Source organism: Pelobates fuscus, chromosome 11 (genome assembly GCF_036172605.1).
Source record: "Pelobates fuscus isolate aPelFus1 chromosome 11, aPelFus1.pri, whole genome shotgun sequence".
Classification (NCBI taxonomy): domain Eukaryota; kingdom Metazoa; phylum Chordata; class Amphibia; order Anura; family Pelobatidae; genus Pelobates; species Pelobates fuscus.
Genome location: NC_086327.1, coordinates 5,872,657 through 5,886,040, shown reverse-complemented (window position 1 = coordinate 5,886,040; position 13,384 = coordinate 5,872,657). Strand labels below are relative to the sequence as shown.

Genomic DNA, 13,384 nt, shown 5'->3' with positions numbered 1-13,384 from the left:
ATAATGATTTGTCCCACATTCTTGGTGTTAAGAGCTACCCAACATGGAGGGCTATGTATAAAAAGTATCTGTTCTGAAAATTGGTGCAAACCAATAGACTACGCCTGCTGGTTCCACTGGTTTCCACGGTGACTGCCCTACATTTCATACATAGCAGACTTTATTTCCAGAAACCTTGTAACGATACGCACAATGAAGTGGCTGATTGCTATATATTATTGGTCCTCTCAAGTATCCCCATGTCCATGGAAACCCTGGGCATACTAATGCTGCTTCAAGTAGGTGGGTGTTGCCATGGCAGCACAGTGTGAGCAGACGCTCACTTAGCTCTCTGACATGTGAGTGACACCACGCAGAGTCTTAAAATAAACTGTGACAGTCGCCACATTGGAGAGTTTTTCTACAATGTTTTTTAGCCTATATTTTGAAATTTACTATAGTTTAGTAAATAAACACCTAGGAGGAAAAAAAAGACAACTACAAACTGACTATTAAATGTTTATGTAAGATTGGATCATTGCTTTACTGGACCGGTTTCAGTTCTTACGCAGGACGACAGTGTGTCAGTCCCAAATGTTCTTGCATGGTTAAAGCTTACCCTGTATTAGCCTCTACACATCTGCTGGAAGGCTATTCCATGCCTCTCTAACTCTTTCAGGTTTATTGACTGCCATATTGGAGAGAATTGAAGAAAGGTTTTCCAAACTGTGTTTGGCCCAGAATATTGTTCATTAGGTTTCAGAACATAAACAAATGTTACTTTTTACATTCCAGCTGCTGTCGTTGTAACAGTACGAGGGCATGCCTGGCACTATAACTACCACAGCTGCTGGAATCTAAAATCCAATGGTGAGATGTCAATCTGATTAGACACTGATTGACAACTTACCTGTGTCCTGAGGGGCGCCTGCACAGCATCCACACATCTGATGTTCTGCAGCCTGTCAATGCGGTCACTCTCATCCAGATTGCTCTCATTAGAGTGGCTGAGTTTGACAGCTCAATGTTCTCAATGTAAAGTGCTATCCTGCATTGGCACACTTTACCTAACAGCCTGTAGAGGACAGGGAGCAGACACCTGGGGCGCAGACACCTAGCTGGAGTCAGGTAAGTTGTCCAACCATATAAAAACTATTTGAGTTCTTACAGCAGGCTGTAGTGGTTATGGTACTTGCAGTATTCCTTTTATTGTTTTTGCCATTTTGCATGAATATCGTTTAGGCCACAATAGACTGCCAACAACTAAAATAAAAGGTAAAACTGTCAGGAAAATGGAAATATATTAAAGCTCAGTTTTGCAGTGGTTGAGAAGAGATACCCAGTGCTTTCAGTCCTGAGTTGGAGACACAGCTGATGGGGGAGTGGTGATACCAGCCTATTAATATAAAGTGCAATTTGAGTTTTGGCTTCACAGTCCATACAAGGCATTCTAGCACATTACTCCACTACCACCAAGAAGGGCACTCGGGAAGAAGAAAACATGCCCGAAGAACGAGGAAATCAAGGATTAGGTTTTGCACAAAGTGAGCAGAGAACAAGTGACTACCTGTGGTGGTCCATCATGAACCTGGTGTGCTGCTGTTTGCCGCTCGGGATCGCTGCCATCATCTATTCTCGCAAGGTAATAGGGCTATGGAGGTTACCTGCAAAAATAGGATTTACAGGATCAGTTAAATCTTCCTTAGACGATAGAGACTTTTTGTTTAACAAACATTTATATTCTATCCATCATCTAATCTCTGAGATTGTGGAACTTTTTACCCGGAGATTTGAAGTGGCATTTAGTTAGAAAACGATCGCTTCGGTTTAACAACGAGTGGTATACAAACACAAAACAGATGTCTGTTCATGATTTGTTGAGACTAATTTCATTTTTTCCAATAATGCTGCAAATTCTAGCATTTTTTTGATGTTGTAATTAATACACATGATACAAACCATGAAATGTGTGGATACGTTTAAAAGAGACCTTTCTGTAGAGGTATTCACAATTCTGCTTTATAACCCGGATGGGATCTAATTGCTAAACAGCAAATTGGGATGAATTGAAAACCAAACTGCTGATGTCGTTTTAAAACCTTTTCTAGCTTGTTCATAGTTTATAAATTGACTGTTTTATCCTGAATGTTGTCATTTAGTTTTGATTTTACTAAAATGGTGTGTACAGTAAATAAATCCATTAGGCAACCAGTTAATAAGAGATAAAATGTTGGAGCTTAAAAAATATATCAACGCACGGGATAGACGGGGTCAGACGAGGTCAGTACACTCCTTGAGACGCTCATCAAGCGGCCCACCCTCGGGTTCAATTCTTTGATGGTAATGCAAGGTCATTAAATTGCATAATATGTCTGTATATTGGTGCTTGCAAACGTTCAATTAAAAAAAAATTATATTTCCAATTATTACACATGGTGAAACGATATACATCACAAAAATAATTGTTTTATTGCATGGACTAAAATATGAAAGATTAGAAGATATGTACATTTTACAAAAGTTAAAGTTTGTAATATCTGTCATGTTATTGCATGGGGTGTAAGGTTGGAGATTATACAAACTATCTAGTTATTGCATGGGGTGTAAAGTCAGAGATTATATAAACTATCTGGTTATTGCATGGGGTGTAAAGTTAGAGATTATATAAACCATCTGGTTATTGCATGGGGTGTAAGGTTCGAGATTATATAAACTATTGCATGGGGTGTAAAGTTAGAGATTATATTAACTATCTGGTTATTGCATGGGGTGTAAAGTCAGAGATTATATAAACTATCTGGTTTTTGCATGGGGTGTAAAGTTAGAGATTATATAAACCATCTGGTTATTGCACGGGGTGTAAAGTTAGAGATTATATAAACTATCTGGTTATTGCACGGGGTGTAAAGTTAGAGATTATATAAACTATTGCATGGGGTGTAAAGTTAGAGATGATATTAACTATCTGGTTATTGCATGGGGTGTAAAGTCAGAGATTATATAAACCATCTGGTTATTGCATGGGGTGTAAAGTTAGAGATTATATAAACTATCTGGTTATTGCATGGGGTGTAAAGTTAGAGATTATATAAGCCATCTGGTTATTGCATGGGGTGTAAAGTCAGAGATTATATAAACCATCTGGTTATTGCATGGGGTGTAAGGTTCGAGATTATATAAACTATCTGGTTATTGCATGGGGTGTAAAGTTAGAGATTATATAAACTATCTGGTTATTGCATGGGGTGTAAAGTTAGAGATTATATAAACTATCTGGTTTTTGCATGGGGTGTAAAGTTAGAGATTATATAAACCATCTGGTTATTGCACAGGGTGTAAAGTTAGAGATTATATAAACTATCTGGTTATTGCATGGGGTGTAAAGTTAGAGATTATATAAACCATCTGGTTATTGCACGGGGTGTAAAGTTAGAGATTATATAAACTATTGCATGGGGTGTAAAGTTAGAGATTATATTAACTATCTGGTTATTGCATGGGTGTAAAGTCAGAGATTATATAAACCATCTGGTTATTGCATGGGGTGTAAGGTTAGAGATTATATAAACCATCTGGTTATTGCATGGGGTGTAAGGTTAGAGATTATATTAACTATCTGGTTATTGCATGGGGTGTAAAGTCAGAGATTATATAAACTATCTGGTTATTGCATGGGGTGTAAAGTCAGAGATTATATAAACCATCGTTTCAAAATATAAGTATGGAATATGTGTTGCTGCTGATACGAAGGAAAAGGGAATTTATGGAGAGTAAAAATGTCTGTTTTCCCTGCGTACAGCGCAGCACAGGAGAGAGGCAGCAAGAATGCTTTAAAAGTTCTTCTTCCCTAGAGTATTATCTGAAACCAGAATTTCCCTGGGCTTTGCACTCACCATCTGAAGAATATGGAAATACCAGCAGCGGTTCGGCCAAAACAGAATTATAGCAGTGACTAATGCTCGGTCTGCGTGAACGAACTCTCAGTATTAATGCTACCGGTGAACAGGATCCGTCCAGCACATCTGGGCAATCTTGCCTGTGGAGGGAAAAAATATCTGGGAATCTCCCTGCTGTTGCCATAAAATCTATGGTTGGATTTCAAAATGATTCCACAATTCTGTTGAATATGTGATGATTAATTGACCAATGGGTTTGCTTCCAGTGAAAGATTGTCAGATTACAAATTGCCAGATTGTCTACCACTTAATTGTCTACTCCTCTTCTAGGACCCCCTTGATTGTTTAGGCCAATAGCTGTAGTCAAGTTGTCTTACTGCATCGGCACATAGTTGCCGTCTATGTGACCTTTGAATGCCAACAGTGCTTCTAAGACTGCCTGTTCCAGACTTGCAGTATTTCCCTTTGTAATGCTCTTGCCCATTTGATTGCTGCAATGGTGGATGGATGTGAGAAAATCCATCAAGCTCATAGCTTGTCTGATAATGCAGGCTGGATTTCTTTGAATGTTTCTAATTTCGTTGTATATCCCCCACCAAAAAAACTTTAACTTAATGTCGCAGTTTTGGTGTATAGATCATGCCCCTTGAAGTATCATTGCTCAATTCTCTGCCATTTAAGAGTCAAATCACTTTGTCTATGCAGCCCTAGTCACACCTCCCTACATGTGACTTACACAGCCTTCCTCAACACTTCCTGTATAGAGTCATCCAATGTTTATACTTCCTTTATTGCAAATTCTGTTCAATTCAGAATTTCTTATCGCCTGCATTGTTAATAGCATTCTAGACCCTACAGGAGCCTCCTGTATGTTTATAAAGTCACAATTTACAGAGCAGGGGATACAAACCTTTAAAGTAAGTTACGGCTGATTGAAAGTGAAACCAGTTTTTTTTCCTGCAGGCTGTGTCAGTCACAGTCAGGGAAGGTGTGGCTAGGGCTGCATAAACAGAAACAAAAGTGATTTAACTCCAAAATGACAGAGAATTGAGCAGTGAGACTTCAGAGGAATGATCTATACACCAAAACTACTTACACTAATGCTGTTTTGGTGACTATAGTATCCCTTTAATCTTTTCTGTGACAGAAAAACCAAATGACAGGTTCTGTGGCAATGACAGCTCGTTGCGGTTGTTACTGTACAGCTTTCAGTAACAGTATATAGATGACACAGGAACGCAGAGTGCGCAACTTGCGATGGAGTTCTTGTCACTGCCTGAGTTTGATAGACAAGCTCAAGTAAGGAAGAGCTCCGAACTTCATATGATGCTGTCACGGCAAGGGTGCATTGTGACGGACCGCCTGGCACCGCGACTGGGTGCCTCCGCCAATCGCTGCTTCCTAGCTGTCGTCGAGTACCATAAGCACCACACCGGACACCATAAGCACCGTAGCCCCTTAGCCACCGCAGCTTGGCAGGGGTCTTGCCGTCCCTTCTCCCCCTGGAACCAAGACAGACGTCCAGATCCCAGTGAGAAGACCTCTCCTCCAAGAGAGTATAGCAGGTATAACAGTGCAGCTCATACAAGAGATAGTGATTATAGCAATCCAAAGAACAATCCCAGGAGCAGGGATTATAGCTGGTATAGCTTTCCCCAACAAGCACGGGAAGAGGCTCTGTGTTGAGGGTAAACTGTAACTCTTTATTGGCAGCCACAACTTATATGCAGGTCCCCACCCTGGAGAGTAGACTTTAGTAAAAACATACACTCGGTTACATTGGCTCTCAAGTCCAGGCCACTCCCATACAAAATAGGTCAATCCCTCCCCTGTGCCTGGGAGATAATTGAGTCAGCACTGTATTAAACTCAGTTATCTTCGGGTTAGAAAACATACATTTTTACAAAACCCCAAAAATACCTTTAAATGCACAAAACGCCCACAAACGTTACATCCCCTGATAGTCCCGTTCTGGGTGACCAACATATTCAGAAATCACCCAGATCAGTTCAGGGGTTCAGGAATTTCTTGGAAGTCAAAATTTGACCGACTGCACGCATGGTCCCATGCCCAAAACTGAATCAAGGCTTGCGATCGGTCTAGTACGGTAGTTTAAAAACAGAACAAACTGGAGCTTGTTCACCTTGTTCGTGGGAACGTTTCCACTGAACAGTGCCCTTCTAATTTGTGTATAACCGAGCGCAGGCGATCCTGGAAGTCCCCTGCGTTCGCGGGAACAAGATGGCCGCCACCTCGTGGTCCTTATGCGAACAGCGGTCACCCAGACAACACTTAGAATACTGGGGTGGAAAGTGTTACAAACTGTCAATTAGGCTTAACAAGCTTCCAGGTGGTCTCTGGTTCATGCATTGTTCGGTTCCCAAACCAAATATAAAATCCAACGAACCAAGTCTGTTCACAGTTTTTAAAGGGCCCATAGTCTTTTGGCAGGAGACTGGCAAGCAGGCACCTCCAAGAACACGTTGCAGAGGCATTTCTGCCACATGCATAATTTATTATTGCACTATGGAATATTGTCCTTTAATGTAATTGGTGTAGTGCATTAAGGACTTGCAGACCTGGCAGAGATGGTATTGTCACTGTCAAAAGGGGTTAATTTGATTGTATGGAGGTCAAAAGAGGTTAGCGCTTTTGAAGCTGGGACCCCCCACCAAGGTCAGATGACAGAAGTGGTAGTGTGAATGGCAATGTGAAAAGGATTTTACCATATGGATGTGAATTAATCGAGGCTCTGCAGGTTGTGAGACCCTACACTTTTAAAAAGCCTGAATGTCTAGCTGGCTTCAGCCAATTGACTGTACCTTTTAATTGATGAGCCAATCTCTGTGAAATGTTAATGGCCATTAGCCTTGTTCCAGAATCATATCCAAAGGAAGGAAAAAACATTCATATTTATCCCACAGAATAATAATTAAGCCTCATTTTTGTGATATTTGGAATGTGGCAAGCGCCATCTTCTAAACAAGCCCAAACATGGCCTGACTTGACCAAAGGGAATGGAATAGTGATGTTTGTCCTATTGGATCGCGGGTGGGGCGTGCAACATGTCTATGGAATGGGAATATAATAACAAATTTGTAGATGCAATTATTATTTCTGTGGCGGGTACATAAGAGAAGATAGAGCCAAATGTTTCCCTTTGGATTGACGTTGGTCTGGAACAAAGGGCAAGACTTGATAATCCACAGGGTATATAGCCAATGATTTGGAGGGGTGTTGGTGTACTTGCTTGGGACCAAGAACTAATTTTGAGTGAGTCACCATCATCCTTCCTTGCCAGAGACCCCCTGGGCAGAAGTTTCACTTTGAAAACCTAAGTGAGTAATTAGGACTTCTGTTATTTTATCCTTTTTGTTTTTATCTGTTGTTGGTGTAAATAATTTGTTTATTATATATTTTTATACGCACTGTGACTTTTATTTGCTCATAATAAACATTCATTTATTAAGTTCTGCCTTTGTCTGGTAAAGGATCACATTACCTGAAGAGACTAATTAGTATTTTGTCATTACATAGATATTGTGCTAAGTAACATTTGGTGGGTTTTTATTATTGATTTACCTGGGGGACCAAGGTACCCCATTTATAAATTGTCTTGGTGGTGGCAGCGTTAAAATAGTAATAGTTATAATATTATGTTTAAGTGTGGGTGGTGTTAAGGGGGGTTTTGTCATTATTTTTGGTCTAGTGCAGACACATAGTGAACGTTAACCCTTTCAGCACCACAACTACGTCACACACACTCTTGAAGTAAGGTGCGTTCATGACAGATGCCATCCAAAAGGTTAAGCTTTTTTATGGGTGGAAGTGGGTGGGGTATACAAATAATGCTTTTTTTTTTTTTTTTAAAGCTGGGAAATGACAGGTTATTTAGAAAGGTTATTACATGTCCAATACTTTCTCTTTCAGACGCGAGATGCTGTTCTGACGCATGACATGGATTCAGCTGCGAGATACTCCCACAAAACGCTAATTTTGAATATCTCGGCTCTGGTTATCGGAATTATTCTCAACATCATAGTTCTCTGCGTATATTTCAAGGTTATTAATATCTATTAACATATCGAATCCTGACGCAATAAAAGCTTCACCACGGGGACCGCGACCAATAATCTGCTGAGCAACATTAAACTATAACTTTATCATTTTACAACACCATTCCTGTGATTTATTTATTTATTTGCAGCAAATAAAATGAAAATCATCTGGGAGTCTCAGCACTGCTCCAGAATTTATTAGATGTCCGTCAGAGATATTTCAATATTTAAGTTACACCAGACTAGAGATTGCTGTTAAGGTTTTGGGTCATCCACACCCAGTAACTAAAAAGCAGTCACTAAGCAGCCCTGTTAGCAGCTCCCAAGCCCACCGGCAGTAGCGGCTGACATGACTCGCTCATGTTAAAATTCATTAGTCGGTAACCAGCCGCTACTCACTGCCATTAGTGACAGGTATTTTAGTATTAGGTTTGCAATTTAGTAACCAAACATCTATCTATGAACAAATCTTTAGTAATTAGTGATTAACCCATTCTGATTTACTAACATCTCTCAGCGGTGCTATACCGTGGGATACATAGTGTCAGAACCTGGTGAACCCCATCATTCCCAAAAATCGGGATACATTTTCCCATAAACCCCCATTTATGTTTGCTATAATCCAGCACTAGTCCTCCAAATCCAGGTTACCTGCCCGTTTTAATCAGGTTTGATTCTCGCACTTACTTTATATTCCATAAATTGGATTGCTGCTTCTATGAAAATATTTCAGATTCCTTCTGAACAATTTCTAGATGACAGATCATCTCTACAATCGTTATACCTACACTCTAGAAATTTGGAAACAAATCACTAATTAACCAAATACTGGTCCACAGAGGTCACACTTTTCAAAAATAAAGTCAAGTGAAAAAGGTCGTTGTATGGTTGGTTGAAGATGTTTCTACCATGAAAACACCTGTGTCTCCCTCAAAGAGGTGAATAAAATGGAGAAACGAAAAAAGTCTTTATCTGAGAACTGAACAGTGACTGGCAAAATACAGGCTAAAGAAGTCAAGCTGAAACGGTTTCCAGATTAAAACAGAGATAGAGGAGTGCAGAAAAAAAACGGAATAATATACTTATTCACATTCGGACATCTTATTGGTTTCACCTACATAAGAGAGTGAAAACATAGCATAATACTGTTTAACAAAGCGATATACAATGGAGAGGTATGATTTACACTCACACTTTGCAGAGCCACGTATAGTAGGCTCTGACTATTCAGGTTCTTTAAAGAAAATCCCTTTCTTTTGCTCCTCTGCTCCTCCGGATCACTCCACTGGTACCAGGAACAACAGTAGGTATAAATAATTACGGTTTCCAATCAGCTATTTTTGCCTACATTTTCACTTCATAGGTTTATCATTAACAGGGCAATTAACTAAAGTGAGAATTGTTTGGAATTCAAAGTGAATTTCAAAGTTGGGGCCAAAGTAACCAAAATGGAAGTATAGGTAACTTGGAGAATTCTTCCTGTTTGGATTTGAAATTCACCATTCTAGCTGTTACAGGGTCTGGAACACTTAAGCCGCTGTGGATTTGTGCCGTAACACATCCTGCTTTCCTTAACCTTTGTGTGAAATTAATGCAGACCAGTCATTACGACGTTCCAGAAAAATAATAATAATGGCTTTTTTAATGCGGGTACAGATTATATATGAAACAAGCACAGTGTTCACAGGGGTGTTTCCAACAGAATCCAAAATCACCCAATCATAGACGTTCAGTGCAAAAAGTATAATAATTCATATAACATTACGTATTACAGGAAATCTACTGCGCATGTCTAGCACGTCCTCTCGAAACTATGCAAAGGTTATCTTCCCTGTGTTAAACTGCGCTGTGAAATAAAAGGGAGTATCGCTTACAGCCAAGAGAGAAAATTCTGTCTTTTTACCCCTCCAGACGTTAAAGACTTAAAGGGACACTATAGTCACCCAGACCACTTCAGCTCAATGAAGTGGTCTGGGTGCCAAGTCCCTCAGGTTTTAACCCTTCACATGTAAACATAACAATTTCAGAGAAACTGCTATGTTTACATTAAGCCTCTAGTGGCTGTCTTCCGGACAGCCACTAGAGGCGCATCTGTGACGCTGGAGGCGAATTTCGCCTCCATCGCGCAGAGCGTCTATAGGAAAGCATTGAGAAATGCTTTCCTATGGACACTTTGAATGTGCGCGCGGCACTTTCTGTGCATGCGCATTCGGCTCCAGTAACGTCGGACGGGGGAGCTGACGTTGGACGGGGAGGAGAGGTCACCAGTGCCACGGGAAGAGGGCCCTGAGGGTGCGGGTGCCCTCAGGGCGTTATAGTGTCAGGAAAACCGCTCGGTTTCCCTGACACTATAGTGATCCTTTAAATAAGACAAAAAGGTGTTTTAACCCTTTATTTACCTTTTTCTATGACAATTACCATTTTCTGGCGCCCCAGGTGACAATTAGGCAAGGTATTTCCAGATGTACTAATTACACCTGTGGCCTTTTATTAATTCTTCACCTCGATTTAATGTACAGGTTAGGGGGGTATTACAGGTAATGTACAGGTTAGGGGGGAGGTATGACAAGTAATGTACAGTTTAGGGGGGAAGTATTACAGGTAATGTACAGGTTAGGGGGAGGTATTACAGGTAATGTACAGGTTAGGGGGAGGTATTACAGGTAATGTGCAGGTTAGGGGAGGTATTACAGGTAATGTACAGGTTAGGGGGGAGGTATTACAGGTAATGTACAGGTTAGGGGGGGAGGTATTACAGGTAATGTACAGGTTAGGGGGGGAGGTATTACAGGTAATGTACAGGTTAGGGGGGAGGTATTACAGGTAATGTACAGGTTAGGGGGGAGGTATTACAGGTAATGTACAGGTTAGGGGGGAGGTATTACAGGTAATGTACAGGTTAGGGGGGGAGGTATTACAGGTAATGTACAGGTTAGGGGGGGAGGTATTACAGGTAATGTACAGGTTAGGGGGGAGGTATTACAGGTAATGTACAGGTTAGGGGGAGGTATTACAGGTAATGTACAGGTTAAGGGGGGTATTACAGGTAATGTACAGGTTAGGGGGAGGTATTACAGGTAATGTACAGGTTAGGGGAGGTATTACAGGTAATGTACAGGTTAGGGGAGGTATTGCAGGTAATGTACAGGTTAGGGGGAGGTATTACAGGTAATGTACAGGTTAGGGGGGAGGTATTACAGGTAATGTACAGGTTACGGGGAGGTATTACAGGTAATGTACAGGTTATGGGGGGTATTACAGGTAATGTACAGGTTAGGGGGGAGGTATTACAGGTAATGTACAGGTTAGGGGGGGAGGTATTGCAGGTAATGTACAGGTTGGGGGGAGGTATTACATGTAATGTACAGGTTAGGGGGTATTACAGGTAATGTACAGGTTAGGGGGGTATTACAGGTAATGTACAGGTTAGGGGGAGGTATTACATGTAATGTACAGGTTACGGGGGAGGTATTACAGGTAATGTACAGGTTAGGGGGGTATTACAGGTAATGTACAGGTTAGGGGGTATTACAGGTAATGTACAGGTTAGGGGGTATTACAGGTAATGTACAGGTTAGGGGGGTATTACAGGTAATGTACAGGTTAGGGGGAGGTATTACAGGTAATGTACAGGTTAGGGGTATTACAGGTAATGTACAGGTTAGGGGGGGTATTACAGGTAATGTACAGGTTAGGGGGGAGGTATCACAGGTAATGTACAGGTTAGGGGGAGGTATTACAGGTAATGTACAGGTTGGGGGGGTATTACAGGTAATGTACAGGTTAGGGGGAGGTATTACAGGTAATGTACAGGTTAGGGGGGGTATTACAGGTAATGTACAGGTTGGGGGGGTATTACAGGTAATGTACAGGTCAGGGGAGGTATTACAGGTAAGTGCTGGCAGGGAGTCTGACTGGCTCCAGGTAAGTTGTCACACAGTTTTCACATTATATTTTTGTAGTGTGCGGATTGTTCCCTTTTAATAAATTAATAATAGGAGCCATTAGTATTAATACCTGGATAGCTGCAGATAAACCTCCCTCCCCATAGCACTGAGTGCAGCTTCTCTAACGGCCACTAGGTGTCAGTGTTCCCTTTATCAGCTGACGCACTGAGCGCTGAGAATGCCGGGAAATGTAGTTTCTCGCTCGCAAACGTCACCCTTCCCATTAGTATGAGGCACTCGGGCTCCCCCTGGCGCCTGTCCTGAAAAAAATAAAGAGTCAGTGACGTAGAAAGAGCGCGACGGGTGCAGGCGGGAAACTCCAAAACACCGGTAAGTAACCGGGCGGACAGACAGCAGCGAATAACCGGTACCTACCGTCATATAACTCATACTGGGGGCAATAACAGCCAGCAAGGGGGGCAAATAACAGCCAGCAAGGGGGGCAATAACAGCCAGCAAGGGGGGCAATAACAGCCAGCAAGGGGGGGGCAATAACAGCCAGCAAGGGGGGCAAATAACAGCCAGCAAGGGGGGGGGGAAATAACAGCCAGCAAGGGGGGGGGGCAATAACAGCCAGCAAGGGGGGGGGGGCAATAACAGCCAGCAAGGGGGGGCAATAACAGCCAGCAAGGGGGGGCAATAACAGCCAGCAAGGGGGGGCAATAACAGCCAGCAAGGGGGCAAATAACAGCCAGCAAGGGGGGGGCAATAACAGCCAGCAAGGGGGGGGCAATAACAGCCAGCAAGGGGGGGGCAATAACAGCCAGCAAGGGGGGGGGGGCAATAACAGCCAGCAAGGGGGGGGGGGCAATAACAGCCAGCAAGGGGGGGGGGGCAATAACAGCCAGCAAGGGGGGGCAATAACAGCCAGCAAGGGGGGGCAATAACAGCCAGCAAGGGGGCAAATAACAGCCAGCAAGGGGGGCAATAACAGCCAGCAAGGGGGGCAATAACAGCCAGCAAGGGGGGGCAATAACAGCCAGCAAGGGGGGGCAATAACAGCCAGCAAGGGGGGGCAATAACAGCCAGCAAGGGGGGGCAATAACAGCCAGCAAGGGGGGGCAATAACAGCCAGCAAGGGGGGGCAATAACAGCCAGCAAGGGGGGGCAATAACAGCCAGCAAGGGGGGGCAATAACAGCCAGCAAGGGGGGGCAATAACAGCCAGCAAGGGGGGGCAATAACAGCCAGCAAGGGGGGGCAATAACAGCCAGCAAGGGGGGGGCAATAACAGCCAGCAAGGGGGGGGGGGGCAATAACAGCCAGCAAGGGGGGGGGGGGGCAATAACAGCCAGCAAGGGGGGGGGGGGCAATAACAGCCAGCAAGGGGGGGGGGGCAATAACAGCCAGCAAGGGGGGGGGGGCAATAACAGCCAGCAAGGGGGGGGGGGCAATAACAGCCAGCAAGGGGGGGGGGCAATAACAGCCAGCAAGGGGGGGGGGCAATAACAGCCAGCAAGGGGGGGGGGCAATAACAGCCAGCAAGGGGGGGGGGCAATAACAGC

At 43.0% G+C, this 13,384-nt stretch overlaps 1 protein-coding gene across 1 annotated transcript; it reads left to right on the top strand.

Annotated features, from left to right (window-relative positions):
• The first annotated feature begins 239 nt into the window (after positions 1-239).
• Positions 240-8,015, top strand: LOC134577699 (synapse differentiation-inducing gene protein 1-like). Its single transcript, XM_063436561.1, has 4 exons — positions 240-278; positions 1,054-1,107; positions 1,415-1,621; positions 7,806-8,015. Exons 1-4 carry the CDS (start codon positions 240-242, stop codon positions 7,953-7,955), a joined length of 450 nt encoding a protein of 149 aa, XP_063292631.1. The 3' UTR covers positions 7,956-8,015.
• Positions 8,016-13,384: the final 5,369 nt, after the last annotated feature.

Coding starts and splice junctions, on each gene's coding strand:
- LOC134577699 (XM_063436561.1), top strand. CDS start 240: ATGTCCATGGAAACCCTGGGCATACTAATGCTGCTTCAA. Junction 279..1,053: donor GCATACTAATGCTGCTTCAA/GTAGGTGGGTGT, acceptor TTTACCTAACAG/CCTGTAGAGGACAGGGAGCA. Junction 1,108..1,414: donor AGACACCTAGCTGGAGTCAG/GTAAGTTGTCCA, acceptor TTGGCTTCACAG/TCCATACAAGGCATTCTAGC.